General features: G+C 38.2%; 1 protein-coding gene across 8 annotated transcripts in view; it reads right to left on the bottom strand.

Annotated features, from left to right (window-relative positions):
* The window catches only part of LOC107101754 (mitogen-activated protein kinase kinase kinase kinase 4-like), a 145,579-nt gene that overhangs the window by 34,080 nt on the left and 83,988 nt on the right, over positions 1-27,511 (bottom strand). For 3 of the 8 annotated variants that reach the window (XM_015400788.1, XM_015400792.1, XM_015400793.1), the window contains exons 5-16: positions 25,349-25,459; positions 25,146-25,236; positions 23,434-23,564; positions 23,184-23,238; positions 21,078-21,156; positions 20,815-20,990; positions 20,652-20,724; positions 18,857-19,067; positions 16,533-16,694; positions 11,966-12,052; positions 10,855-11,190; positions 8,812-8,967 (exon numbers count right to left, since the gene is read on the bottom strand). In XM_015400788.1, coding sequence (XP_015256274.1) covers positions 8,812-8,967; positions 10,855-11,190; positions 11,966-12,052; positions 16,533-16,694; positions 18,857-19,067; positions 20,652-20,724; positions 20,815-20,990; positions 21,078-21,156; positions 23,184-23,238; positions 23,434-23,564; positions 25,146-25,236; positions 25,349-25,459 — 1,668 coding nt within the window. Of the gene's footprint in view, positions 1-657; positions 949-8,811; positions 8,968-10,854; positions 11,191-11,965; positions 12,053-16,532; positions 16,695-18,856; positions 19,068-20,651; positions 20,725-20,814; positions 20,991-21,077; positions 21,157-23,183; positions 23,239-23,433; positions 23,565-25,145; positions 25,237-25,348; positions 25,460-27,511 lie in introns of all 8 variants that reach the window. The other 5 variants (XM_015400787.1, XM_015400790.1, XM_015400791.1 and 2 more) reach the window with 3 other exon arrangements.

The following is a 27,511-nucleotide window of genomic DNA, read 5'->3' as shown; positions in this document are numbered from 1 at the left end:
CCACTAAATACAGGACAGGTGCTTCTATTTCTAAATACGGAATAATTCTGTTTTTCAAGGGACGGTCGGCAACCCTAAAGGCCGAATTCACAAACAGCCAACTTTAGCTGATATCGGGAAGGCTGAACATGTAACGGCAAACCTGATCTGTTTGATCATTTTAAGCTTACAGTCTCTGATATAGAACATGCTGGATTAAGAAATGTTTAACGTACCTTAAGAGCATTTTATACTTAGCAATGCTAGTAAGATATCGGCTAATACAAGAGCACCTGTTGGATTATGCTTGCAATAATTCTGCTTCCAATATAAATATATTAGGGATCATTTTGAATAAAAGAAAAACCAAAATCTCATGTTTTTATTGGTAAACTGAAATGTAAAAGCCAGCTTGGAGGACCTCTATCGGTAATCTAGCTTTCTTTGTAATAATTCTAAATTAGAAATAATCTCAGTTTCCAGAGACCTTAATCGAAATAGCATATTTAATCTGAGTAAATCGTCTTCCTCTAGTGAGCATCTTTCTGCGATAAAAGGAAAAAAATCCAAAGGGAGTTTAAGTATTGATGCTGTTACTAAAATGTTTGATCTTCTTATTTAATCATGAAACAGAAACAAAATAAAAATCTAACTAGATCCGCAGCTAAACTGTCTTACTCTGGGCGGGGCGTCTTCTGACGGGACCTTTTCATGGGGCAGGGGTCTGGACTGAGGTTGTGTTTGTGGCTCAGGGCGAGCAGGCGTTGATGATAAGAATGATGGAGATGACGATGAGGATGGAGGAAGATGGTGGGACTCATTGCTTTTGTGCAGGTGGTGGTTTTCAAAGCTAGCTGTTAGCGGCTCTGTGAAGGATTGTGACCGGGACATGGCGGGCGGGGTTGAAGCGGATGAGTTTGGCGAGGCCACACTGCTGCTGATCTTCAGCGCGGCCAGATGGGAACGAACCTTTTAGATGACAAGACAGACACAACGGGGAGCAGGGATCAGACTGCATGCAGATAACTCAAACAAAGAACGGGGTTTCATCCATCTTGGATTAGGATTATAGCAGACTATGACAGGAACTTGGATTACAGTTCCTAGAAAAGTACCGTTACCCTTTAAACTTGACAACTGCACGCTTAAATTTAATTTACCAAGATTTTGTGAGAAATAACAACACAAATTAGTTCATATTTAAAATGAGATCATATGTTCTTGTTTATAAAACACTGAAAGTGTGCCAAAGATCTGCATTCACCCCCATTAGGTCAGCACTCTGTAGGTCTCTATAAGCTTTATTATATCTAAAATCAGAAATGTTACCTATTGCCTTTGGCTGAATAGTTCAGCTCAGTCAGATTGAAGGAAGAGCATTGATAAAAATTCATTTTTTATCAGGTTTGGATTTACTTCATTGCTGGAGGATATTCTTTGCCCCTTCCAGCCTCAAACAGTTTTCCTTTAAATATTATTCCATATGTATCTCCATTCATCCTCCCATCCAATCCGTCTACCTTCACTGACCTAAAAGAGGCTAAAAATGATTTAACGAACCAACAGATGTGGTGTAATGTCAAATACCAGGCAATTGTTTTCTTTTTTTAAGAATGTGAATTAAATTTCCTAACAAAATGGCATTAAAAGAACCAGAAATAGGCACAAGGTTTATTTTGGTCATTATCTTGGAAATTAGGTTTTGGTTTTTTGTTATTTTTTGTTGTTTTTTTTGTTTTTAAAGCTAATAAAATCCAATAGAATAAAATCTATGATTCATCTTTCTGAAACATATTTTTCTTGTTTTAGATGCATAAAATAAAACTAGACTGTTAGTTGTTTAAAGCTGCACCAGATTTCCTATGAAAGATATTTAAGAAAAATGAAAAGCAGCGATGCGGAATATTGGAATTTGTACCGATACATTCAATATGCCGATATTTCACATCTCAACTTGCCAATAAGCAGAATTCTATTAACAGTCCTTATGTAGTCTTTTCCTTCCTGTCCTTTACTAAAAAAAAAACGTCCAGCTGTTTATGAAACAAAAAACATCAACACCTCTCACATTTTAACTCAGAATCTCCTTTGTGAGAAACTCACGCACCTGTTGGGCTTTATGTGACCTGCTGGCATTTTGCCGTAAAACAGTGCTTTATATATCAGTGTATTATATTGGTAGAACTACTGATGTCCAATATTTAGCTGTGAAGCTAAAACCAGCCAACAGAATGCCAATAATGTCTCACATCCGTAATAATGTTTTGTTTAATTTTTGCTAAAGTTGAAATATTTGCCAACAAACAACTTAATAAACTAATTTTAATTAGCTGGACTTGGGGCAAAATGTCTCTTTGTATTTTAAAGGCTGGTTTAGGGTAATAGGCTTGTAGAAACTAATCAGATATCATTATGGATACTTGCTCTTCTTCTGGACTTTTGCTGCTTTTATTGAGGACTTTCTTTTACCACAAAGCCTTGCCTGCATCTATGATTAATGATCACTTTGCTGAGGTCTTCTGAAGTGTTAAAATGCTTCCATACTTTCTCTGTTTTCAGACGGACTCCGCATAGAGATGTCTGAAGCTTGTAATGTTTTCGTTTCTCTAACTGTTTTAAACATCTCTACTGTCTCTCTCTAACCTACCTGCTGTAATCCTCAGTCTTTATAATGCTGGTTATTCACTAATGTTCACAATTAAACCTATGTGGCTTTCAAAGCATTTTCATTTATATTAAAGGTATAGTGGATGATTTTCATGAATTTTTTTAAAGGACCCATCCTCACTACTTAAAACAAAAATGCACATGCACAAGGGAACGCCTATTAAATGCGTGTGAGAGCGTGCACGTGCCCATTTCTCCTCGTGCACGCTCTGTTCAAAAGTTACTGTTTGCATCGCTTAAACAAGCTAACTTTCCAAAAGTTGCAATGTTTCCACCATGTCAGACTCACCACTGGTGAGTGAAAATGGGGACGATACATAGGACGGCCTTACGTAAACATATCTCCGGAATGATTGACAGTTAGGAGGACCACTTATTTAGATGATCCACCCAGAAAAAGAACATCCTCCACTATACCTTTAAGATGAAATCCCACACAGCTAGAGTCCAGGTACTAATTACGTGACTTCTAAGATGAATTAGCTGCGGGATTTTATTGAATGCCACCTAACTAAAGGAGGGGATTTTAACATACATGCATGGCACTCTTTCTTTGATTTGTAAACACATTTGAAATTCATCCATAATTTTCCTCTCGGTTTACAATGATGTACTGCTTAGTGTTGAGCTATAAAAGAAAAACAAAAAAAAAACTGACAAATAATTGCAGTTAAAAAAAATAATAAAAAAGACAATATATATATATATATATATATAAAAAATACTTTGCTAAAACTGCACTTCATGAGGCTCCGGGAGCACTGCTTTAGCACAGCAGAGAGGGAGGGATGCTCTTCTTTAACCTATGTTAGGATTCCTGTTAAGGTTCTGCTGGCTTTTCCACCACTCACTAAACATATGTTGCATAATTATCATCTAAATTACAGTACAAAGGACGTCTCTCATTTAACTCCTGCTCGCTGCAACGCTTCATCTGACAGGCCTCACTCTAAGTTCATTATCTCTTCTCAGTAGCTGGAAAGGATTCAAATCTGACACTTTAATTAAATGAAACTAATCTGAAGCTTTTCAGCAGGCAAAAAAAGGAAAGCGGTGCAGTTAACCTCCTCATTTAATCCAGCATAGGCAACACGTTTAGTTACCGCCTGGTCCAACTGGGGCCAAAACTTCTCTGGTAGCAGCCGTTTGAACCCAAAAGTAAGCTGATAAAATGGGATCTGACTTCTCAAATGTACAGTAATGGAAGAGATTAAGAATATCTGTAAAAAAAAAAAAAAAAAAGCCAGTAGAGCAGCTGAAACCTATTCTAAGCTCCAAACACTATAAATGAATCTATATCTGCTGCTGAAGTGCGTTATGTAACAATAATACCCTGAGATAAAAATATGCTTTTGGCACGTTGGAGATGAACACAGCTCCAAACCACTCAAGAGAAAAACACCCAAAATAGGAACCAAGAAAACAGATATATTTTTCATTTTTGTCAGGTTTTAAGGCTCAGTTATGCCTGATGCATGCAGGTTAATGGTAACTAGAAAGTGGTAAGTTTATAAGTAGAAAACAACTGTTTCCACATTTTAAAGCCTCTTCCTCTTATTTAACAGTTATACTAATTACTTTCCAAGTTTTTCTCACAATCTTTGGATCTTGGTTATAGTTATCGTCTAAATTTTAAGATGTCTCCAGATTTTTATGTTTATTACTTCTTACCAGTAAGAGCAGACACTCCTCCATGTGGAGCTTTCCACTTAATTATACATTTTTTTCAGAAATCAGGAAAATCAGGCTGTGATTTTCATTTGGCTTTGCAGAAACGTCAAGAATAAACCGGGTTTTACTCTGACAGATAAAACAATAAAATTTGTGTTTTATCCCAGTGTTTTTAACACGTCGCTGATTTCTTTATCGATTCTCAGCATGTGTTTTACACAGAAAGATCACTCTAGGTCAGAGGTCACTGATTAGTGGACCGGGGTCCAGATCCTGGACCACCTGCTGGCTAATCCAGACCCAACCTGATCTGTTCTCTAACTACAGTGTCTAATTTCTCTTGCACCACTTCTCCTGTTAATACGGTAAAGGCCTCTGGAGCGTCCGGCTCCAGGTTGAACGTGATACAATTAGCCAATGAGCTGCTGTCAGTCTGGGTTGCTGCTGCTGCTACTTTTAGACACAGCAGGCAAACCTGTGGCAAGCCAGGCGATAGAAAAAGAAGGAGAAGACAATGAGAAAATGAAAGCAGGGAAAGTGTGGACTGCTGGAAGAAACAAAATGGTGAATGAAAACTGAAACGGCGTGCTTGAAGATGACCCTGAACATTTAGAGTATGTTTAGCTCAACCTGCTGCTGTGAAGCAGGATTCTCAAACCCAAGTTTAAAGCCTTGCAGGGCAGCATAAAGCCCACTGCTCTCATTAAGCCAGAAAAAAAGAAAGAAAAAAATTAACTGCCAGTTCAGGTGTTTTATAAAATATGTGAATCAGGAAATTGTCTATATAACAAACTGAATGATTGTTGTTCTCTACTTTCAAAAAACACTTTACATTTTAAAATGGAAAAATGTTCTATTTTTTTAAATTTATTTAAAAATTCAATGTATAACATGGATGCATAAAAACCTGCTTTTTATTTCATTGTTAAATAATGTTTAAAGTAACAGATTATAATTAGAAATGTCTCAGGCCCTTTACTGGTTGATGATTTTCTTTATTCGGACCCCGCTGATTATTAATTGGTTACCCCTGCTGTAGTTAAACTGCCTCCTACCTCAGTTTCTTTCTAACTCAGCATCACTTACATGGGTAAGCAGCCTAAATCTAAATATAATAGCACAATTAAAGGTTAATTGAAGAATTTTGCCATAAACTCACCCTGATGGTTCAGTACTGGGTTTCTCTAAAAGGGTTAAAGCCTACTATAATCTCAGCCTTTCTCAGGCTAATTGCAGGCTTTAATCTCAGAGCCTAACCCGTTTATATTCAATTATCATGTAGGTGGGACATTCATTGCTTAAAAAGAAAATAATCCCACACTGCTAATTTAAATTATATCTTTGCTGATTTATGCTGCAGAGGATGAAGATATTGTATCTATCCGATGTTCCTCATCTTAAAAACACATTTGAGATTAAAAAAGTCTTCAAACCATTCCTTCCTGCATTGATGTTATTCTTGCTGAGCTTGAAAAGTTATCCTAACATCATGCATCATTTCAGTATAATCAATTTCTCATAGATTTGTAGATATAAGCTAGGCTTTAATTTCCATCCAGCCTGAATTTTCAAACATATAAGTAGACATTATGTCCTAAGAGATCCATCCAACTCTATTACGGTAGGAAAAGAAAAGAAAAAAAAAGGGAGATCAACTTGAGCTAACAAGTAAGTCAGCAGAAGTCTGGCATGCAAACATACATCTGAAGTCAAACATGCACACAAACACTGAAGGAGCAGCAGAACTACTAGAACCTACCTCTGGTTGCACGGTTAGCATCCTATCTCCTATCTCACCTTAATTATATAAAAAAAAAAATCTTCTTTCGTTATTTTTAAGTTACTTAATTAATAAACATGAAAAAATAGCTTGTATTTAATGAAAAAAAAAGATTTTTAAAGCAATTTATGGGATGAAAGCCACATTTTCAATCATTTACATTTAATTATAGCGTAGTAAACGAATATACAAAACTACAACAAAGCTAAATGACAATATGTTAACAGAAGCCAATTCCTCTGCTTTACATCAAGAGCTAATAGTCGACCAGTGAATTACATAATAACCCTGATTTTACTAAGCGACGCCATTGCTTCCGTATTTTTAATCTGTGTGGCATATTGGAGCAGATTGCCTTTAATGAGCTGTGGTTATTCATGCAAAGCTGGTTCAGTTCCTCGCTGGGAAGTGACTATTACAGCCTGAGTCACTCTGATGCAAATCTGGAGGCCTGTAAATTATAGATGTTGTTGAACAACAGCACAAAAAGATGGCATACAGCACAGGAGCAGAGATGCAGCCAGAAAAACAGAACTATGAGCTAAATATGATAGATAGTTTCACCCTGAAGCTTTTCACTTTAGCCTGTGAGGACTTGTTTAAAAAACATCTAGGATGCACCAAATATGCATTTTTATAGTATCACTGTGTTCACTGACTTCTTAAATAAAATTAATTCAATCGTGGGAAAAGAAGAACAGGAAATGAACCAGATAAATGTATTTCATTGCCTTCGCCATCAGCTCCTGGCGTTGTGATGTCACAAACCTCCCCGTCTGTAAATGAATAAATCATTAGTTTGAAGATTTCAAGGTTTTTCACAGAACACTGCAGCTGTTTGGGGGGGAAATGAAACAGAAGTGATGAAAGCAAGACTTTATATGGAGAATTTCAGCAGGAACACAGATGTTTTATCCATCTTGGATCCCTGGATTCACATGAAACAACCTGAATGTGGTCAGCAAAAACACTCAATCCACAGAGAATAAATACAGGGGAAAAAAACGTATCATCAGTCAAGAGATTATTGCTTGTTTTGTTGCTGTTTTTGAAATTACAAGCAAACATTGAAGTGTTTTTGAAATCACTTGAAAAAGAGAATCATAAGGAGAAATGACAAAAATTTAAGGATCAAATACAATCATATTTTACATCCAGATAACCTACAACTCTGTAATGTGTGAAACAAATAAAGAACATTGATTTTCAGGATAGAAAATAGAACATGGATGGAATCTGTTTTTGTACTGTCTGTTGAAAATCCCAGGCAGTGTGCATATATTCTCACTATTTAATGACACAGATATGGAGAGATATTTGTTCCCATACTGCTGAAAGCAAAGCAAACTTGTTGACAGTATATTGGAAGAGAATACGTTTAAAAAAATAAAATTTTTAATCTATAAAACTTAATTTTTAATGTGGATGCAAAGCTAAAAATGTTGCTATTTCAGATTTCTTTTTTTTTTTTTATCTTTTTGATTTTATTTTTTTAACGTCTTTTCTGACACCTTCTCTTAATTTTTGTCAGATTTTATCTTTTTTTTTTATTTGGGAGAAAGAGCTTAAGAAATCCTGTTAGACAGATTTCACCTTTAGACTTCTGGGTGGTCTGTGTGCGTCCATGCAGTGCAGACACATTTTCTTTACATTTCCTGTTTGTTAAACGTGTTTTTTGTTTTCAATAATATTGGAACAAATTTCTCTAAAAAGACAGACCCAGTCCTGTTGTAAAAGCAGCTGCAGTTTAATTAAAGCGTTATGAGTAAAACTGTTAGTAATCCAGTTTGTGTGGGTCATTTTTGTGTTTTTCTCTCTCCACCACCAGGTGGTGCCCTGTTCCTCGTTGGGCCTCCCTGCACACCTGCGGGTTGTTGGATCATTATCAGAGGTGTATTTGAGCAGTGGGCTGTCACTAGCTCGACGCCAAAGTGTTTGCCAGTTTTGGGTACTCTAGCCAAGCTGAGATTAGCAGAGTCTAACTGAAGCTTTGTTTCTCTGAGTCTAATCTTGTTTTTTGTCTTTGCTCTTCGGCAGGAAGCCTGCCTGTGTGACAGGATAACCTGGACCTTCTCCCCCTGGAAGGATTATTGAGAACATACTGAGCAGGAGTAAACCTCCACATGATCCGTTCAAGTCCTCTTCAGAAAACCAAGTGACAGCGTGCTCCTTTACTCCTCTGGGTCCAACGAAAGTCTACCTGTCCGATCTTCAACGAGTTCCCTCTCCTCTGGATTAATTCCCCACAAACTGGATTCAAGGATTAACAAGAGCCCCCTCAAATGTGAGTTTCTTTCCAGCTATATTCAAGCCTCAGTCAATTTTCCTACGGTCCCTGAACTGTTCACTGTGACATCTCCTTCAGACTTTACGGTTCCGGTTTAGCAGTCCACTGAGTTCCAGTTCGTACTTCTGTGTTTCATCAACATTCCATAACCTGTTAAACTTTTTCCCTTGGTCTCTGAGTGTTATCTGCATGTGGGTCAGATCGCTTAAACCATTTATGACAAAAACCTGGATCAAGTGTTGAAAAGGAGAGATCCATTTAGCAATACTGTTTCTATGCAGCTCAGATACATAAAATATACAATTCAATGGTCAGAGGGTCCCTGAAAAACACACAGTAGACATCCACATAACATTTATCTCTGTGTCGTTATAATTGCATAGGAGGGGATCAATACGCTCAGCTAAGTAGGAGGAGAAATCATTACCTGTGGTTCCACAGGCCGGTGCATCGCTGGCGTCTCGGATGCGGCGTTCCCGTTGGCGTGTGAAGACTCCGAGCGCGGTGGCACCGGAGGTTGCTGAGGTTTGGTCTGAGCTGACTGCGGAGAACCCTGGGCGTTCTTCCTGTACCGCTCATCGGCCTGCGGAGGAAACACAGAAGCTTCAGAAACCGTAGTCTGCATCTCTTAGTACTTTCAAAAGGACACAGAAGACAGAAGTCAACGGGCAGCATGGTTGGTTAGTTTATTTTCCCACAGAGAAAAGCGTTATTCATACAAGCAACAGTTCAAGCAAAACAGAAAACAAAGAATTATTTTGGAGGGCAGTCGTGTTATTTTTCACCGCATTATTCCCACAAGTCAACTAGGAGCAACATGAGAAGCCAAAGGGACACAGGAAGAGGAGAAGTTAAGAGATGCAGTCGGCTCTGCAGCACCAATTCCCAGAAGAAACCAAAAAGTTGCATTTGGAATACAGGTCATTTCACCTTTAAAGTCTGGTCTTTATTAAACTTGACTTAATTTGTACCCCAATAGAAGACAGCTCAAACATTAATAAAAAATACTTTGGGGGGGTTTATTATTTACAAGATATTTGCATTTTCAAATTTTTATTTAGTTTTTAAGATCTTAACAATGTCTAAGGATGAGGGCTGAAACAATAAATCAGCTGAATTGATTATTGAAATAATCATCAACTAATTTAGTTATAAATTCAATCAATTCGATTCAGTTTATTTATAAAGCACTGATTCACAACACATGACATCCCAAGACACTTTACAGAGACAATTCAACCAGATCATACCGTCAGATTGATTCAAAGTTTTCTATTTAACAAAAACCAGCTCATTGCATCGACTCACTGACTCAAAAGAAATCCCTTACAGCAAGCATGCTTTAAGCGACAGTGGAGAGGAAAAACTCCCTTTTAACAGGAAGCTCTTTTGTCGAACAATTGTTATTGGCAAAGAAGCCGTTTTTCTGTGTCAGTAAGGAAACAAACTGACTGCTTCCTCTTACATCAGCCCTGCATCTAAAATAAAGAAATAAAAACCATTAAATGGTTGCAACTGACAGTTGTGAATGCTGGTAAACGTATTTCTTTATTGTTCTTTCAAACATTTTTCCAGCAGCTAAATATGAATCAGATTTATCTTGTGTATAAAAAGGTATCTTTTGCATAAAGGAAACATTTGTTAGAAATTTCTGAACATTTTACACTAAAAATCTTTAAACAATGACCTGAAAGTGAATTTGGGACGTTAATACTTAGCGGTTAAACTCCAGCCAACACATTATTGGAAAGTGTTCCAATTAAAGGCCTCCATAAACAGAGACTGACATCAACAACCACTTCTTTGTCTAAAGCTGCTATAAAGGATACTGACTGACTTTAAATCAGAGCTGCAGCTCCTAGTTTGCTTTTCTAACTTTCTTTATTAAGTCAATCAGTTCTTAATTAGAACTAATTGTTTTCCATTGAGAATCGCAACAGTAAAAACAAGCTTCAGCAGACGTCTGCAAATGTATATAATCTGAAAACGTTTCATTTCTTTCTTTTATTTGATTTAATTTGACATTTACAGATTTGATATTGAGCTACTTGGGTTAGATTTCTTTGGAGTATGTTGTCATAGCAGCCTAGGATAATTCTCATAAAAAAAAAAAATAGATGTATCACTCCTTTGGATTATTGAACATAGATATTTAAAAATCAACTATATTTTTATTTTATCTAACTTAAAATGGTCTTAAAAACAAGCAGGCGATTGTATTTAGCCAAAAGATGAGTCGTCTTTTTGTAGGTTCAGTTTTACTGTTACTAAACGGACAAGAATCTAGTTTAATCATTAAAGTTGTGAGTTGGAGGAAAGAATAACACATCATAGTCATTAAGCCCATCTATTGGAAGCAGGAGTTAGCCACCACTATGTAAGACACAGCAGGCCCAAAGCAGTGAGATCACACAAGCAAAGGAAATGTTTTACTGAAGTCAAATGAAAGGCGTTTAGTGACAAAGTTCACCTCTCTGACCGGCTCAGAGTCAGGTGTGGAGCTCTGCTGGTCAGCCACAGGGAGCCTTTTTTCCAGGCTGGAGCCCTGGCTGGGCTGCGTCTTTTCATTGCTAATGCTCTGCGCTTGTTGCTTCGATGCATCCGGCTCAGGCGTCTGCAGGGCCTTCGCCCTGTCGGCTTCCAGGCTCTGCGGGGCTTTGGTGCTTGGCTGCTGGCTACTTTTACTACTGTCCAGGTTCTGGTTCTGGTTCTGCTGCAGTGACAGCAGATAGGCCTGCTCCTGCTGCAGCTGTCGCTGGAGCTTCTGAGCCTGCCGCTGCTCCTCCAGCTCCCGCCATTTATACTCCTGAGTACAGGGAGGACGGAGACGGGGCTTTGGTTTACCCAGTACTGATTCAAACTCTCAGGTTAAAGCAGGCAGCAGCTGAAAGCCAACTTTCATCCAAAGTTTTGTGTATTTTTTTATGAGTGATCAATAAATACTCGACTCATTATAATGAAGCTGCTGTCATAAAAGCAAAGCTTATTTTTATAGAACTTAATGAGCTCATAAACTGACTCCACGGGAAATGGGGGGCCAGAGACAATAATGCAGTAATGGTCACATCCTTGTATTACATAAGTATTTTCTGTCTTCCCCCAAGAGGAATGAAATCATCAAAAAAAGAAACACAAACACACAGTTACCCAAGATATCTACAAAAGACGGGCAGCGGTAGAGTCAGGGGAAACCCTCTCTTCCCGTCGGATGACTAGTTTCCTGGTGACGAAATTTTCATCACTGTAAACATCCTGACTTCCCCTGTAAACCCTGAGAAAATTCATTCGGTTTTGACCTCAGCTTTTAACTGATCCCCGTGGATCTCTGAACCTCCCTGAAAAAAAAAAAAGTATCCCAACATCTCTGTTCAGTTGGCAGGGAAGCTAAGTGGAAACAGAAACCCTGCATAATGAAGGATCGCTGCCAGCCAGTTTACCAGCCTAATGAAATTTAGCATTCTGAGAATTACACTTGGGATGTAAAAGCAGATGGAAATATGACTAAGACAATAATACAAACTGTGGAGCAAAAGCCAAATTTGTCCTGATGTCACAGGAATTAGGAGATGCCAAAGACTTACAAGAAGCATGGCCTGTTCATGGAGGAGCTGCTGCTGCAGGATCTCCAGGTGCCTCTGCTCCTCCTCCAACTGGCGCCGGATATACTCCTGTCAACCCAACGAACAAATAATAATAATAAAAAAAATCATTGTTATGGTAACGGCAGGAATAGCTGAACATTTTTTTTTACGTTTTTTGCAGATATTCAGAAACAATGCAAATAAAAACGTGTAAAATCATGGCTACACACAGGAGAGCTACCTCCTCCAGACAACACTCTGCTGTACATCTATACCTTATGGACAAAGGACATTCTTTTGAAGTCCAGATTGTTCTAATTTTGGACAAAGAAGACAGGTGGTTGAAAGAGGTGTGAAGGAAGCCATCAATGTTAGGAGACAAAAAGCAACCTTAAACAGAGGAGGAGGACTCAGGTTTACTAAACCTAAAACTCAGTGATATGCTACGTTCACACCTAAAGCAGCAGAGGCAGGAAAAACGCGCGTACTGCATCATTTTTGCATTTCGTACAAGTTTAGTACTGATGCGCATTGGGCGGAGCTACCCTATCCTTTCTTTGCCTGTAACAATGGCAGCTATATTTGCTGTGATCCGTGGGTAAAAAGTAGTTTTAAAGTTTTTAAGTGAGAAAGTCCACCTGAAAACTTAATCAGTGCAGTCAAATTACCATCCTGACTTCAAATATCAATTCTCTGTCGGCTGATTTAAGTAAAGTTTGGTTTATACCCAGAAACCAGGTCGTCTGCATGTGTGTCCCAAAATTTTAGGTTACTTCAGACAGGCCTCTGATTGGTCAAATCTACATCCGCTCTACGCTATGCGTATTTCCTGTTTGGTACCTTACCGGCTTGTTTTGTTTTTATTACTGCCATTGTAGAAAACGACTTATGAAGATGGACCAGCTAGAAGAGCGAGGTGTGTGGAAACGCTGGGACTCCCCGTTTTTTTTACCCTCATGTCCCTCCATTGTCAGACAAACTTGCCCCCACTTCCTCGCCACCTCTGCCGTATCTAGACCCTGATTGTCCCTCTTTTGCGTTGTGGCATGGAATAACTACGCTTTAATATTGGGCATAAATCCAAAATATCTGCTACAAGTTCACTGCGACACACAGCTGCTGGAGGATGTCCAACCCTTTAGGCGACAACAACTAGCTGCATTTTTTTCCTACATCAAATCAGTGAAGTTATTTCGTAGGTAGTAATGGAAAAATCAATATTAAATTAATAAAGAGGAAGAGATACTGAAGCACCTTTTTATGACATAAATGATTAGCCTGGGTAAACCCACGTGTTTGTAATAAATAAGGTGACGCCAGATTTTTACAAGCTAAACAAAGGTGAATTATGTAGTTGTTTGTACATTTATGTACATCATGAAAAATGGGTAGTTCCTGCTGATTTCTGTCGTGTTCAGCAGCAGGCCTGTTTGTCTTTTTTACATTTTATGAGTTTTTTTGAGGGAGATTGTCCATCTTATTTTGTGGCGTGGAAAAACATAGCAAAGACAATGCTTCAATATTGGCCATAAATCAGAAATATCTGCAACAAGCTCACTGCGAAACACTGCTGCCGGATTATAACCAGCCCTTAACCTGGGCTTAATCCTTATTCTGTAATAAAAAAAAAATTTAACTGATCTATAATAAAGAAAATTATATATATATGTATAAATCTCATGTTGATTAACTAGAAGAGTAGAAATAAGAATTTATATTATATGATTATCAGATTATTAAAAAAACAAAACACAAATCCAAGAAACCACTTCCCTTCACATCCAGCCTCAGAGTGAAGATACTTGCCGTTCCCACGTAATAATCAGAGGATGTCGATGTTACCATGTGACATTATTATCAGTATTTCTATTGCAACCATCTGAATGAAAAGTTCATGGCCAGGTTAGGAACCTTCACCACCATTCATCTGATTTAAAAGCCAATCTGTCATCGTTTATTAGTTTACATTGGAGTCAGAACCTGTGACTTTCCAGCCTCCATAATTACATCATTGAGCACAGAAAACTTAGTTGTTGGGTTAACCTAAACATACATTGGTACCTTTATTAGCTGTGGTTTATCGTTCTCTGTGTAATTTATAATTTTTCTGTCCATGTGATTTCTTTTTAATCACTTTATATTCCATTTGAGAAAGTTATGTTATTTATTTTTTAATCCCGTTATGTTAAATCTAAGGATTATGAGAAATCAAAGGGATTTCTGGGACAAATAGTTTTAATAAATCTGAAAAGTTCCTGAAGAAATGCAATTGTGTGTATACTAAAATTTATATTTTAACAAGAAATGGAGGAAGAAACCGTAAAAAAACTAACTTTTTTCTACTTATTTTGTGGTTTCTTTCATATTTTTTAGGCAATAAAGATATTATGTCTTCTCTGCCTAATAGCTTTTTTTTTAATAAATGCTTTTCATTTCTGCCTGTCTTCAGTATGTTGCAATCTGAGCTGGGTGTCTTACAGTTTTAACGGCAGGGTTCCCACCAGGACTTTTTATGAGACATACAGGGAGGCGGGGGGAGACTTAATTACCTCCTTGGGGGGGCGTAGTTCATATGCAAACTATCAGACTAAACCAGAGAGATGCTGCACTGATCCTGTGGCAGCGTCTGTGGGGACGATTGAAACGGCGGTGGCTACGAAGCGGGACAGCATTAGCCGTGTTTCCATCCAACCGAAATGCTTATATTAAGCGACTTTTAAAAGTTTGAAGAAAAAGCATCGCAAAGAGTAATGTCGTCCGGCATGGCTTTAATAAACAAGAAGCAGAAGCTGAAATATATCACTGACCACAGAGGCGAGTTGTTCTTACATTAACATGCTAGCAATGGCGATGTTCCTACATCAGAGCTGAGGATACAATTGTTTCCTCCCCGTCTTTTGCATTAACCCTTTTTTGTGAAAGCCAATAACCAGCTTTCAGTTGGCTGAAATTCGGGACTGGTTAGTCTGACTTACATGTTTTCAGTGTAACCAGTGGTTAAGCTGAAATGTGCTGCAGAGCCCAGATGTTGGTTAAATTGGTCTATTTTTAGCAGAGGCTATGATGATATCAGTGGCAAGAACCCTCTATGGCAGAGGTCACGGATTAGCAGACAGTTGGGATCCGGGACCACCTGCTGGCTAATCAGGACCCACCCTGATTTAAAACATTTCTAAATTACTGCATGCTGTCTGACGACAGTGTCCAATTTCACTTATCAATATGCCAAAGCCCTGCAGAGCGCCTGGCACCAGGCGACACGTGATACAAATTAGCCAATGAGCTGCTGTCAGTCTGAGTTGCTGCTGCTGCTACTTTTAAACACAGCAGGCAAACCTGTGGCAAGCCGGGCGATGGGAAAGAAGGAGAAGATGATGAAAACAAGAGAGCAGAAAAAGTGTGGACTGCTGCAAGAACTGCTGTGAACTGGTGACAGAAAAGTGAAATGTTGTGCTCAAAGATGACCCTGAACATTTTGATTATGTTTGGCTCAACCTGCTGCTGTGAAGCAGGATTCTACGGAGCCCCTAAAGGGACATGAAGGGAAAAAATAAACTTTTGTGAGATCCCACAAAACTTTTGTGAGATCTCGCAAAAAATAAACTTTTGGGAGATCCCGCAATACTTTTGCAGGATCTGGCAATGCTTTTGTGCAATACTTTTCTCGCAATACTTTCTCCCAAAACTATTGCGGGATCTCGCAAAAGTTTATTTTTTGCGAGATCCCGCAATAGTTTTGGGAGATCTCGCAAAACTATTGCGGGATCTCGCTAAAGTATTGCGGGATCTCGCAAAAGTTCTTGTTATACAATTCAATGTATAACATGGAGGCATAAAAACCTCATTTTATTTCAGTGTTAAATTCTGAATGAAGTAACAGATTATAATAAAAAATGTCTGTGGACCTTTACTGGTTGTTGATTGTCTTCATTCGGACCCCACTGATTTATACTTTGTTACCCTAGAACTATGGTCTCATAATGACAAAGAAGATTCTAGTTTATCTGCAGAGAGTCCATCAGCCCTCGCTTCACTATATTTAGTGTTGGCATCAAGAATCCACAAGAGGCTTTGGCTCCTGCCTCAATTATAAATCTAACTGAAGGTTTCTGAAAATTCTGGCACGCAAAGGCTTTTTTACACATCTTTGCTCAGCTCCATGCTGGATGTCAGGACCTCTCTCTGACTCCTCGAGTCATCGCTGCTATCGTTGGATGCAAAAGAAGAGCAAGTAACCTTTTTGTTTGGAACGCCCTAGCTGTTTAGTGTACGACATCAAGTCTTTTCAACTCAAAGGTTTTTAAGTGAAGTCTCTATTCATTGAAATAAGGCAGAGTTGTCTAAAGTTTCTAATTTTTTCCATCAGATCTAAAGTCATTAGTTTTGTGACTCCTGTGACTCGAAAATACATCCTTTTTTATTCCCCCTTAAATAATGTACCAGACAAACACATAACTAACATTAAAAAACAGCAAATAAAGCCTCAGCTTGATATTTATCTCTGTAAATATAATGTAGTTAAAACTTCTGGATGCTGTTATTCATATTCTCTTTTTTTTCTGGTCACCTGCTCTCGGTCGGCCCTCCTCTTCTCCTCCTCCACTCTCCTGCGCTCTTCCTCCTCTTTGCGACGGCGCTCCATCTCCTCCATGCGCCTTTTCTCCTCCTGCTCCCGCCGGCGTTGCTCGCGCTCCTGCTGCCTCCTCATCTCGCGCTCCCGCCGTTGTTGCTGTAGGTGAAGAGGAGTGGTTTGTTACAGCAGGTTTCACCAGAAACCTCCAGCTGGTCGGGTTAAGGTGGTCAGGATGCTTCCTGCAGGATGTTACTCTGCTTTCAACACACCGCCTTCAATCTTAAATCAAAGACAGGATTTATACAGGAATTATATCTCCAATTGAATGCGTTTTAATGCTCTTAAAAATAATTTTAATGCCATCAATAAGTACCCATGACTATTTTGGCAAAATTGTCATCTTTAGCGTCATAAGGCTGCAACCAATTTCTCGCTTTCCAGCCACTTTTGTTGAAATTAGCATTTTCCCGTTCTCTAGCTTTTTCTCCACCTCGAGCTTTCCTAACATACAGCTTTACGATCAACCGGAAGCAGTTCCGCGCAAATATATCACAATATAATATATCTGACGAAATTGTTTTTATAAACTTTTTTTTTAATAAAGCATTTTGCCATGATAATCACATTTAATACATTTTAAAGCAAATTGACTTCTTAATGTAAAAAATAAAAATGTAATGATTTTAAATGATCCGCTGAAACCCTGCAAAGAACGCTCTTCAGCTCTTTTTTATACTTCAAGTTTGTTTAAGTTTTCTTTTATGGCTAATTTCTCACTTTTGAAATAAAGTTTCAGTTAATTATTTTCTTGCAAGAGGATTTATTTTTACAAACATTCAAACTCATAAACACAGAAATTCCTTGGTGATATTTCACTAAATAAACTGGAGGTGAGTAATTAATATGTCTCCTTTATGCTAATGTACAATCTTATTTTGAAGGCACAAAGAGAACAGAAACTGGCTGAATCCCGCGGTGAAAAATCTGATGATGTGTACTCATCTTCCTGTCCACTGAAAAAAAAAAATGCTAGTTGTAATCGTACAAGGCTCCTCTCCTGTGGAACCAACTACCAGTTTCAGTCTGTGAGGCAGAAACCGTCTACTTTTAAGGGTCTGCTTAAAAATTTCCTTTTTGATAAAGCTTATAGTTAGAGTGGCTCAGGTTATCCTGAGCTGTCTCTAAAGTTATGCTACTCTAGGCTTAGACTTTTGGAGGATATAGGGAGTCCAGTTCTGTTTAGTTCACTCTACTCTATATGATCCTGTCTGAAACTTTGGCCGTTTCTCAATTCACAAGAACCTGGGTACGGACTCATGTCCTTGCCAAGTATGTTCTACAGAAGAACACAGGAAAGTATGGACTGGATTTCATCTCCTGTTATTAATAGTCTCTAAATAATAATAAATTCGGACTTTTTTCATCTAGTGGGGGAATAATAATTAAAACAGCCAGATAAACACAAATCAAATGAATATTTTGCCAAATAAAACAAAAAACTCCCCATCAAAGCCAGCGGTCCTTCACACACGGCTATGCAGAGAGAGGGCTGCTGCAGACGAACTGCCGTTAGACGTGGCTGCCGTTACCCTCTGAGCTCCGCTGGTTGCCACGGTCCTCTCCACTTTGGATTTTTTTTTTTTTATTAATTAAATCAGTAAAGTAGTATAGTAGTATAATGTTCTCGCCTCAAGTGATCTTAAAATGTACTTTTACTGAACAAAAGCAACAAAGAAGAGAACTTTTAACTTAATACTCTTAGCTCTGTGAGCGCTCCATTGGAAGCTGCTGCTGCCGCAGTGCATGCTGGGACAGCTGTCAATCTCAAGGTATGATGAGTCTGCTCTGATGCATGCTGGGTAAATATGGAGGGGTCAGAACAACATCCAGGGACTTTGTCTGTTCTCGGTCTTGTTGTTCTTGTGAATTGGAACAGTACTAGGGCTGAGGCTGATAAAGTTTCACGAGCACACGAGAACGAGAGAGATTCTGTATTTCTATGTTCTAAGTTCTATACAAAAAACACAGTAAGGAAAATAGTATTTTTGTATAATTAAGACCAAAAATTTATTTCACTTTTCCAAACATAAAATCTGTCCTTTTTACTTTTTACTTAAAGGAGTTCAAATGGAACATTCACTGTTACCAGTCTTTTTTTACACTGGTATCTGTATTTTAACTTAAGTAAAGATACATTTGAGCAGATAAAATAACACCTTGTCCGTTTTTAAAGCAGAATGTATATATAAGTACACTTAAAGCCTGTGGGTTTTTTTGACGTTTGAACTATCAGGTGAGGATAATCTCCTCATGCTCACCTCCTCCAGCCGTCTGCGCTGCTCCTTCTGCTGCTCGATACGTTTCTGCCTCTCAGCCAGCAGTTGGCGCTTGTACTCCTCCTGCTCGCGGAGCTGCTGCTCCTGGAGGAGCTGCTGGCGGCGGAGGGCCTCGGAGCGCTCCTTGTTCTCCTGCTGCAGCCGGATGAAGTCGCGGCGCAAAGTCGACTCGCCCGGCACGTTGACTATGGAGCTATACAGCAGAGATGACAGGAATAACGAGACGGTGTCACTGATACAACCTTGCTAATTGAAAAAGATCAAACTTGACCTCTGAAAAGAGCAGTTAGGATAATAGGTGAGATGTTAAGGTTGTTTAGCACAAACATTTGAAAAATGCACCTCTTAAATATGGATCTAGAAAAGTCTTAACATCAACAAATAGACAGCACAAGATATTGAGACTATTCTGCTCCATATTTAAATGTTTGGCTTAACATCCCACCTCTTATCCTAATTCCATACTTGAATGTATAACTTTTGTATTATCAAAAACTATGTCTTTTTATTTAATCTTTTTTGTTCCTAACAGTGTTTTCGTCGGATCTTTTCTCGTCCTAACATGCTGATTGTTCTTTGAACACATCCAGGTCATATGCTCAGTCTGATTTGCATCAATCAGTTTTTCCAGCTGTATTTACTGATGGAATCTCTTAACCCCCTTTGGACATTCATTCATGCTGGTGCAGGTTCTCAGTCATCCAGGTCAGTCATTCCAAAATAGAAAATTAAAAACAATCCACTGGACTTTTCTTTCCAACTTTGAAGACGTTTCGCTTCCTATCCAGGAAGCTTTTTCAGTTCAAAATGTCAGGAATAGCGTTGAGTTTTGAGGTTTTATACAGTAGCCCATCAAAGCCTTGTTTTTGTTTTGAAAACACGCAAAGTGGAACAGATGAAGGGGTCCACCCCTTTGCAATGGGGGTCGTTTGGCTTCTTTTGTTAGACTGCAGTGACCCATACCCATCTAAGTGTCAGAAAGGTTGGTCGTTAAAGGGGATTTTTGGCCTGGCTGAACGTCTTCAAACTTGGAAACAAAGTCCAGTGGATTGTTTTTAATTTTCTTTTTAGGGATATCCATTTATCCATCCATTTTCTGTGATGGTTTATCCCTGCTGGGGTCATGAGGGGTCCTATCTCCAGCTGTCTATGGGTGAGAGAAGTGGGGGGACAGGTCGCCAGTCCGTCGCAGGGCAACAAAGAGATAAATAAACACACTCACACCTAAGGAGAATCTAGAGAAGCCATTTAACCTGACAGTCATGTTACTGTTAGAGAAAGCCGGAGTACCCAGAGAGAACCAGGTACACACTGGAGAAGATGCAAACTCTATGCTGAAAGACCCCGGTCCGGGAATTGAACCCAGAACGATCTTGCTGCAAGGCAGCAGTGCTACCTACTGCGTCACTGAGCAGCCCTTTTAGATAATATTACAATTTAATAAAATGAATATACTTTTATTTTAATGTTATATCTGCTGGACGTAATGTTTCCATGAAATTCTCATAAGATTTACTACAACATGCAAACATGTCTGGCTCCACACGCTCCAGCCGTCACTTTAACTCTCCTGTTTCACTTCAGTTCCTCTGATGTCTCTCAAACTGTTATTTGTTTCTATTTTAGATCTTTTTTCCCCAACATTAGTTAATCAAACAGCTTAAAGCACTTCAGCATTTTTCTATGATTCTTTTCCTTCTGGTTTTTACAAACTTGAACCTAAAAAGAGCTCAAATTTACTTTTTTAATTCGTTCTCTTTAAATATGAAATGTTCACCTTGGCTCTCCTTCTTGCTCAGAAGCTTCTTCCTCCTCTTCTTCACTGCCACTGTATTCATACTCTGTCTCGTCTGGCAGTTAAATAAAAATAAAAAAAGGCATGAAACACTTAAAATGTATTCTTAGATCAACTGCAAACTATAGAGAAAAAAAAAGCTCACCTTTCTCTCCCCTCTTCTTCTTGGTTCTGTCGATGTGATCTTTGAGCTGAATGCGGACCTGCCTCTCATTGGGCTGGTCCCGAATGAAGGGGTGCTTCAAAAGCTGATCAGTGGGGGGGCGCTGGGTGTAGTTCTTCACCAGGCAGCCTTCGATGAAGCTGAAGAACTTCTTGGACCTGTGAGGGTGGAACAGAGCTGTGATCACGTATTCATGGAGGAGTCCGTCCTCGGATCAAGGACAAAGAAAGAAGCGGTCAGCTCACCATTTCTTGGACTTCAGTCGAGGAGGCGGGTTTCTGGGGATGAGGAAGAGGGCTCTCATTGGATGCATGTCGCACAGAGCTGCAGCGAAGAACAGACAGACACTGATATTAACTAAATCATTTCATCCTGTAAAATTTAAAACATACTTTTGCAAACTGGGTTAAGCCAAATTAGGGCTGGGCGCTATGGCCTGAAAATAAAATCTCAGTTTTGTTTATTATTAATTCGAAATGGGATTTTTTGCAATTTTCCCCTACTTATTAACACCCACCCCGATCGCCGGCGCTCTGTTGTGAATATTTACATTAAACACAGCAGTATGGTTAAAAATAACACTGTTTAAACTTTTACTAAAATAGACAAGTTATACATCCTTAGAAAGCTTAGATTCTCCATAATTTAACAATCAAGTTAATTTTATGGAAACCACGAGCACCAAACGCTGGTGAAGATTCTCAGTCATCCAGGTCATGGTCATTCCAAAAATAGAAAATGAAAAACAATCTATTGGACTTTGTTTCCAAGTTAGAAGACGTTTCGCTTCCCATTCAAGAAGCTTTCTTAATTCAAAATGTCAGGAACAGTGTTGAGTTTGAGGTTTTATACGGTCGTAACTCGTACTCAACGCTATTCCATTACATTTTAAATTGGGAAAGCTAAACGTCTTGAAACTTGGAAACAAAGTCCAGTAGATTGTTTTTAATTTTCTTTTTTTGGCATGAGCACCAAAGGACAATTAAAAAAGATATAGCAGCAAGTTAAATCAGAATTTCTAAAATAAAGCTCCGACTTCTTTCCTTTGAAGCATTCCTGAGGCCGTATTATAAATCCCATCTTAGATTGTTTATATTCCATTTAATGATGCACCGATGCCATTTCATTGTATCGGCCGATACCGATACCATCTGTTTGAAATTGATGTGTGTGTGTATATATGAAGAACTGCATACTACTTGGATTTAAAATAATTGCCATCATGGCTTTGTCGTGCTGCTGCCTACCTTTGTGAAGCAGGAAAACTTTTTATTGGCTACCTGGAATGGGTGACAATAGTTGAATAAACTTTTGGCTCTCAAAGGCCAAAATAGTGCGACATTCGTGAAATTATACCATGTATAACAGTACTTCAACAGTAAGACAGTAAAATTACATTAATAATTTAATAACCTCTTTTAAACCCTGAGTTTTGGCTCTCAAATGCCAAAATAGTGCAACTTTCATGAACTTATATAACACCTATAATACTAGTGCAACAGTAAGAAAGTGAAATTACTCTCATTGGTCTTGAAGAGGGTAATAGCGATAGTTAACGCTAGTGAGTGTCGGTAGAGAAAAGGCTGCGTTCAAGTGACATACAAACATCAAAATGGTATCGGTGTCCTATTTGTTGGTACTTGCGGATGCTGATACCACCATTTTAGAGCTGGATCGGGTCCACAGATAAAAAAGTAATCCAGCATATTAGTAAGAAAATCATTCCATGATCAGAAAAGTGCCACATAAAGTCAGTTTTTTACCATTAGAAAAGTCCTATCCTTATAGCTAATGCTAATTACCCTAGTTTCCACAAACATTTCCCATCGGTGTTTGGTATGTTTGTTTTCGTCACCCTCCAGCCTGGGCTTCTAGCTGAGTTTTGTTGGTTTGTTCGAGGTTGGTTATCCCAGAGAGACTGCCATGTTTTAGATTCTGTTTAGGATGCTGAAAATGTTTGTGGGGCCTTTAGGTAAATGTTGCAGCGTGGGGTTTCTTGCTTCACGTCTGTCGCAGCAAACCCAAACCAGTTAAAAACAACGGATGATTTTATTCCTTTATTCCAGACTAACTTCCCATCCTCACCGGTAGCTTGCCAAACTGCACTATGGGAGTAAAACTACAGCTACGGAAGCTCTGGGGAGCCAAAATTGTGGCATTACACAAAAAAAATCAATTTTTTGTTTTTAGATCGTCCGCAACATTTCATTCATTCATTAAGTTAATCAAATACTGATCATTCCTTTTTCCCTGTTATTATAACACAATGTTTAGCTCATCCAATGCAATGCATCCCGTTTTCTTTAAAGTAAAAGAATAAATGAGAAGTAAAACACGCAGGTTGTACTTACGGGGAGCTCCCTCAGCCATCTCTATGGCTGTGATTCCACAGGACCACAGGTCACTCTGGAAGACAGAGAACAGACCAAGAACAAACACAGGTATTAAAACGTACAATCACAGATGTTTGAGGTATATAATCTTTTTTCTCATTAAATGGAAGAAAATTACTTGATTTATTAATATTTTTGTGGTCTAAAAAAGTTTTGATGGTGACATTAAAATGTTTTCATCTCTTCTGTCCATCTGAAGCCTCCTTACCCTGTAGTCGTAGGTAGCGTCGGGGTTTTCATCACAAGCAATAACCTCTGGGGCCATCCAGTAAGGCGTCCCAATGAATGTGTTCCTTCGACCTACTGTTCTGTCCAGCTGAGCACTCACACCGAAATCCACTGCGGGGAAAAAAACAGTAATAATCCGTTCTGCATCCTTCACACTTTGTGTGTTTTCCACAAATACATTCGTATATATAGCAGCTCCCAATTCTGTAAATAAATAAGTGACCTAAAGATGACAACAGCAGTGCTCTCAAAATTTTAAGTTATTTTTAATAGGAATATTGAATACCAGTATTTGAGCCTTTTTGACAGAATGATAAAGGAATGAGCACAAAGAGAAGAAGATAGAAAAAAGATGCAATGGTCAGGCTGAAAGGTTAAATAATGACATAATCCGTATGGTCATTACCAGTGCGTAGGTTAATTTCTAATTTAAAACTATTTCAACCAATTACTTTTCACATATTGGTAAAGCCGTTACAAGCTCTCTTTATAAACTTACTTTGGCTGCAGGAGGAAGAGATTTTGCTCAATGAAAGACGTACTACTGTACGTCATTATGGTCTCTTTTTTTAATATGTGTCTTTTTTTAATATATTAGATTAGATAAAACTTTATTGTCATTACACATGTACAGGTACAAGGCAATGAAATGCAGTTTAGGTCTAACCAGAAGTGCAATATCAGCAAGTGCAATATATAGATGTATATATAGATCTATAGATCTATATATAGATCTATAGATTATATATATATGTATACATATACATATATATATATATATATATATATATATATATATATATATATATATATACACATAGATTTCATTAGTTCTGTGATCACCAAACAGTGAGGTACTTCTGCTCGGGGTGCTACAGTTTAATTGAAGGGTCAATTGGTGGCACAGAACTGAACACATCTATCATGCAGTCAAACTACTCCTAAAAAGACCAATAAATATAAGTACTTGCTTCCCACCTGAGGAGTTAATAAGAAATATTTTCATATAAGCTTGTTAGTTTAGCTCAAAATGTTCAGTCAGTCGCTGAACAATTCAAAAAATGTATTCATTTTCAAAGTAAACCGAACAAAGAACCTGTTTCTGCTGCTGCAGCAGCTTAGCTGACAGCTTGTCTATAAGGCAGTTATAGAACCAATCTTTTTAGTGCTGGCTAACGTAATTATAAAATGTTTCCACTGCTGCCAGAGAAAAAAAAAAAGAAACCCTGTTGGAAAAAGGCCTGAATGTGGAAGGAATAACTGAAATGTAAGCCTCTTCTACATATTTATATATCAGACTTTCACCGGGTTTATTGCTGATCCTCGGGTTTGGAGCTCTAGATTCTGCGTTTTCCTGATCTCCATCCATTGTGCCCTTCTAGTGTTCTATCATGGCTGCAGTGGAAACACGTGGCTTACACTTAGTGTCACAGGACAGCAATCAGAGAGTTCACAGAGAGGGCTCTGATCATGAATGGTAATTTAATTGTAAACAGTTAAAGAAATAAAGATAAGATGGACTGATGGAAGGTTCCCACAGATGTCATACAGCAAGGTAGGTTTTTTTAAAATATTAAATATTTTCCCTTATCTAGGTGAATCATGTGTGTTGAAAATGTGCAGCACATCTTACAGTGTCTGGCAACATGTGCTGCACACTATTCCTCTCATCTTAAAGGTAAAAGCTCTTACCCAGCTTGACCTCAGCGTTTTCAGTCAGCAGCACGTTTTGTCCCTTGATGTCACGGTGGATCACGTGATGAGCGTGTAAGTGTGCTAACCCCTGCACAAACACACCATTAAAAATAATATCACACAAACGTATCTCCAAAAAACATTTCATATGTGTACGTTATGTGGAAACTCATGAGGTATTAAACGTTTCGGTTACAAACCCTGAGGATCTCCCTGGAGATGTAGGCGATCCAGTCCTCCTTCAGAGTGTTGCCCTTGGTGTTTTTCACCAGATCGGTGATTGAGCCGGCGCCACAGAACTCCATGACGAGCTGAAGGAGAGAAAAATACAATCCAAAATGATCTACCACTGCCCATATAGACCAACTACAACTCTTACCTTTTTTTTTAACTAAAACGTCTACAAACATTTCAAGAAGCCACATTATTACAAACATCCTAAACGCAGTGAGGATCCTATTACAGCTGATTGTCAGAGAACAGAAAACTGAACGGAAAAATCTTTTCCAATCCATTTAAAATATGCAGCGACTGACAGAGGAAGGCAAAAGTTTTCACCTAACTGGCACCAAGCTGCCTCTGTGTTTAATCCTAATTGGCTGAAATATGAATCAAATGGTCAAATGTTTGCAAAATTCTGACTGGTGCATATTTACTGATGAAAGAAGAAGCAATAAACTGGGAGAAATCAATAAATAATAGACATCCATTTCAATTACAATGCATTATATTTTTATAGGTAGGATTTATATTTCATTGTTCTAATTAGTTACTATGACTTTCAGAAAATGTGAAAACAGAAATAAACACTGTAAGGTTCTACTACTGACTTGTATGTCTGGGTCAAGCAGTTCCTTGCAAAACTAAACAGAACTCTTTTCACTTATAGTTTATTATAGCCTGAAAATTCTGCATAAAATAAACTTAGATCAAGCTAACTGCTCATCAAAGCACAAGTGATTATCTATTTAAGTAGAAGCTTTAGGTTTGAATCTGTCATGAAGCTTTCTTCCCTTTTTCACCAACAAGCCGCAGTTCTACAGCATTCCAGAAACATTCATCCAGAAACGCCGTCATTATCTGAAGCATTCAGGTACCAGATTCAGCAGACTTCTTTAAATTGCCTCTTTTGTCAAATCTGAAGGCCAGTGTGTTGAACATTATGTAAACACAGCTGCTCATTTTCCGGGTCATTTAATTGGAGTTGTTTGTCCTGATGAGCGGTGCTACATCATATTCTTTCTCTGTTGACCCAAATGCTTTAAACCTAGTAATAAGAAAACTTCCAGATGCATTTTTATTCACCTTTTCTCTTTGCTTTCTTATTCTCTCTCCTGTGTGTAGACAGATATTCCCCTGCAACTTTCTTTCAACTTTTATTTCCAGCTTAGAGAGGGCAGATCCAGAAAAGCTTTGCCATTCATGTTTAGAATGGTTTAAAAAACAAGGAAACACTCCTATATGATAGAAATGTGTATAATGATCCACATTTCATTTCTATTTATTGCAGTTACACCTTTATTAGAACAAGTCCCTGAATTTCTGCAGACATGCTCTCTGTGTTTATACATGATAAACACGTTGCCTTAAACGCAGGCTAAATGCTTCCACTCAAGGGACAGATCACATCTTAAGAGACGGTTGGTAGAAAATATAATTATCATAAAAGTAACATGCACCCAGGTCTTTTTGTGGAAACCGTTAAACGTGGTTAAAGAAGCAGCTGTAAAAAAAAAAAAAAACAACAGGGTCTTGGTGTACGGAGGACCAGCTCTACCATATTTAAAAATAAATACATAAATAAATAAATGTTCAATAGATAAATAAGCATACAATTAAATTTAGGTAGAAATTAAATCATGTAGTGAGACATAAATGTATATATTTATATATCTCTTTTAATTAGCTTTATTAATTCGCCTTTGTAATAATTACTTTATTCATTTATTGTCCGTTATAATCTTCAACTTTATTTGTTAATTTTTTTTTTAAGTATTTATTTATGTGCATGTTATAATATTTTTGACTCTTTTATTCTTCCTTTGTATTTTTTAACCTATTAATTTCTTCCATGCTACTTATTTCTGCATGTCGTTTTTACATTTCTGTTTGCATTTCTGCCTCATTATGCAAATGAGGAAGGCATCCCTAAAGTTGGTCTTCGAGGCCCGCTGTCCTGCAGGTTTTAGAGGTTTCCTTGCTTCAGCACAGCTGATTTTAATTGATAGCTGATTAACAGGCTTTTGCTCAACTCCAATCATCATAATCAGCTGTGCTAAATCAGGGAAACCTCTAAAACCTGCAGGACAGCGGCCCTTGAGGACCGACTTTGGGGATGCCTGTCTTAGTGGGTCACCTTCTGC

Source organism: Cyprinodon variegatus, unplaced genomic scaffold (genome assembly GCF_000732505.1).
Source record: "Cyprinodon variegatus isolate N-32 unplaced genomic scaffold, C_variegatus-1.0 Scaffold1147, whole genome shotgun sequence".
Lineage (NCBI taxonomy): Eukaryota > Metazoa > Chordata > Actinopteri > Cyprinodontiformes > Cyprinodontidae > Cyprinodon > Cyprinodon variegatus.
The sequence above is the reverse complement of the archived record's forward strand: the minus strand, read 5'-3'. Positions and strand labels throughout refer to the sequence as shown.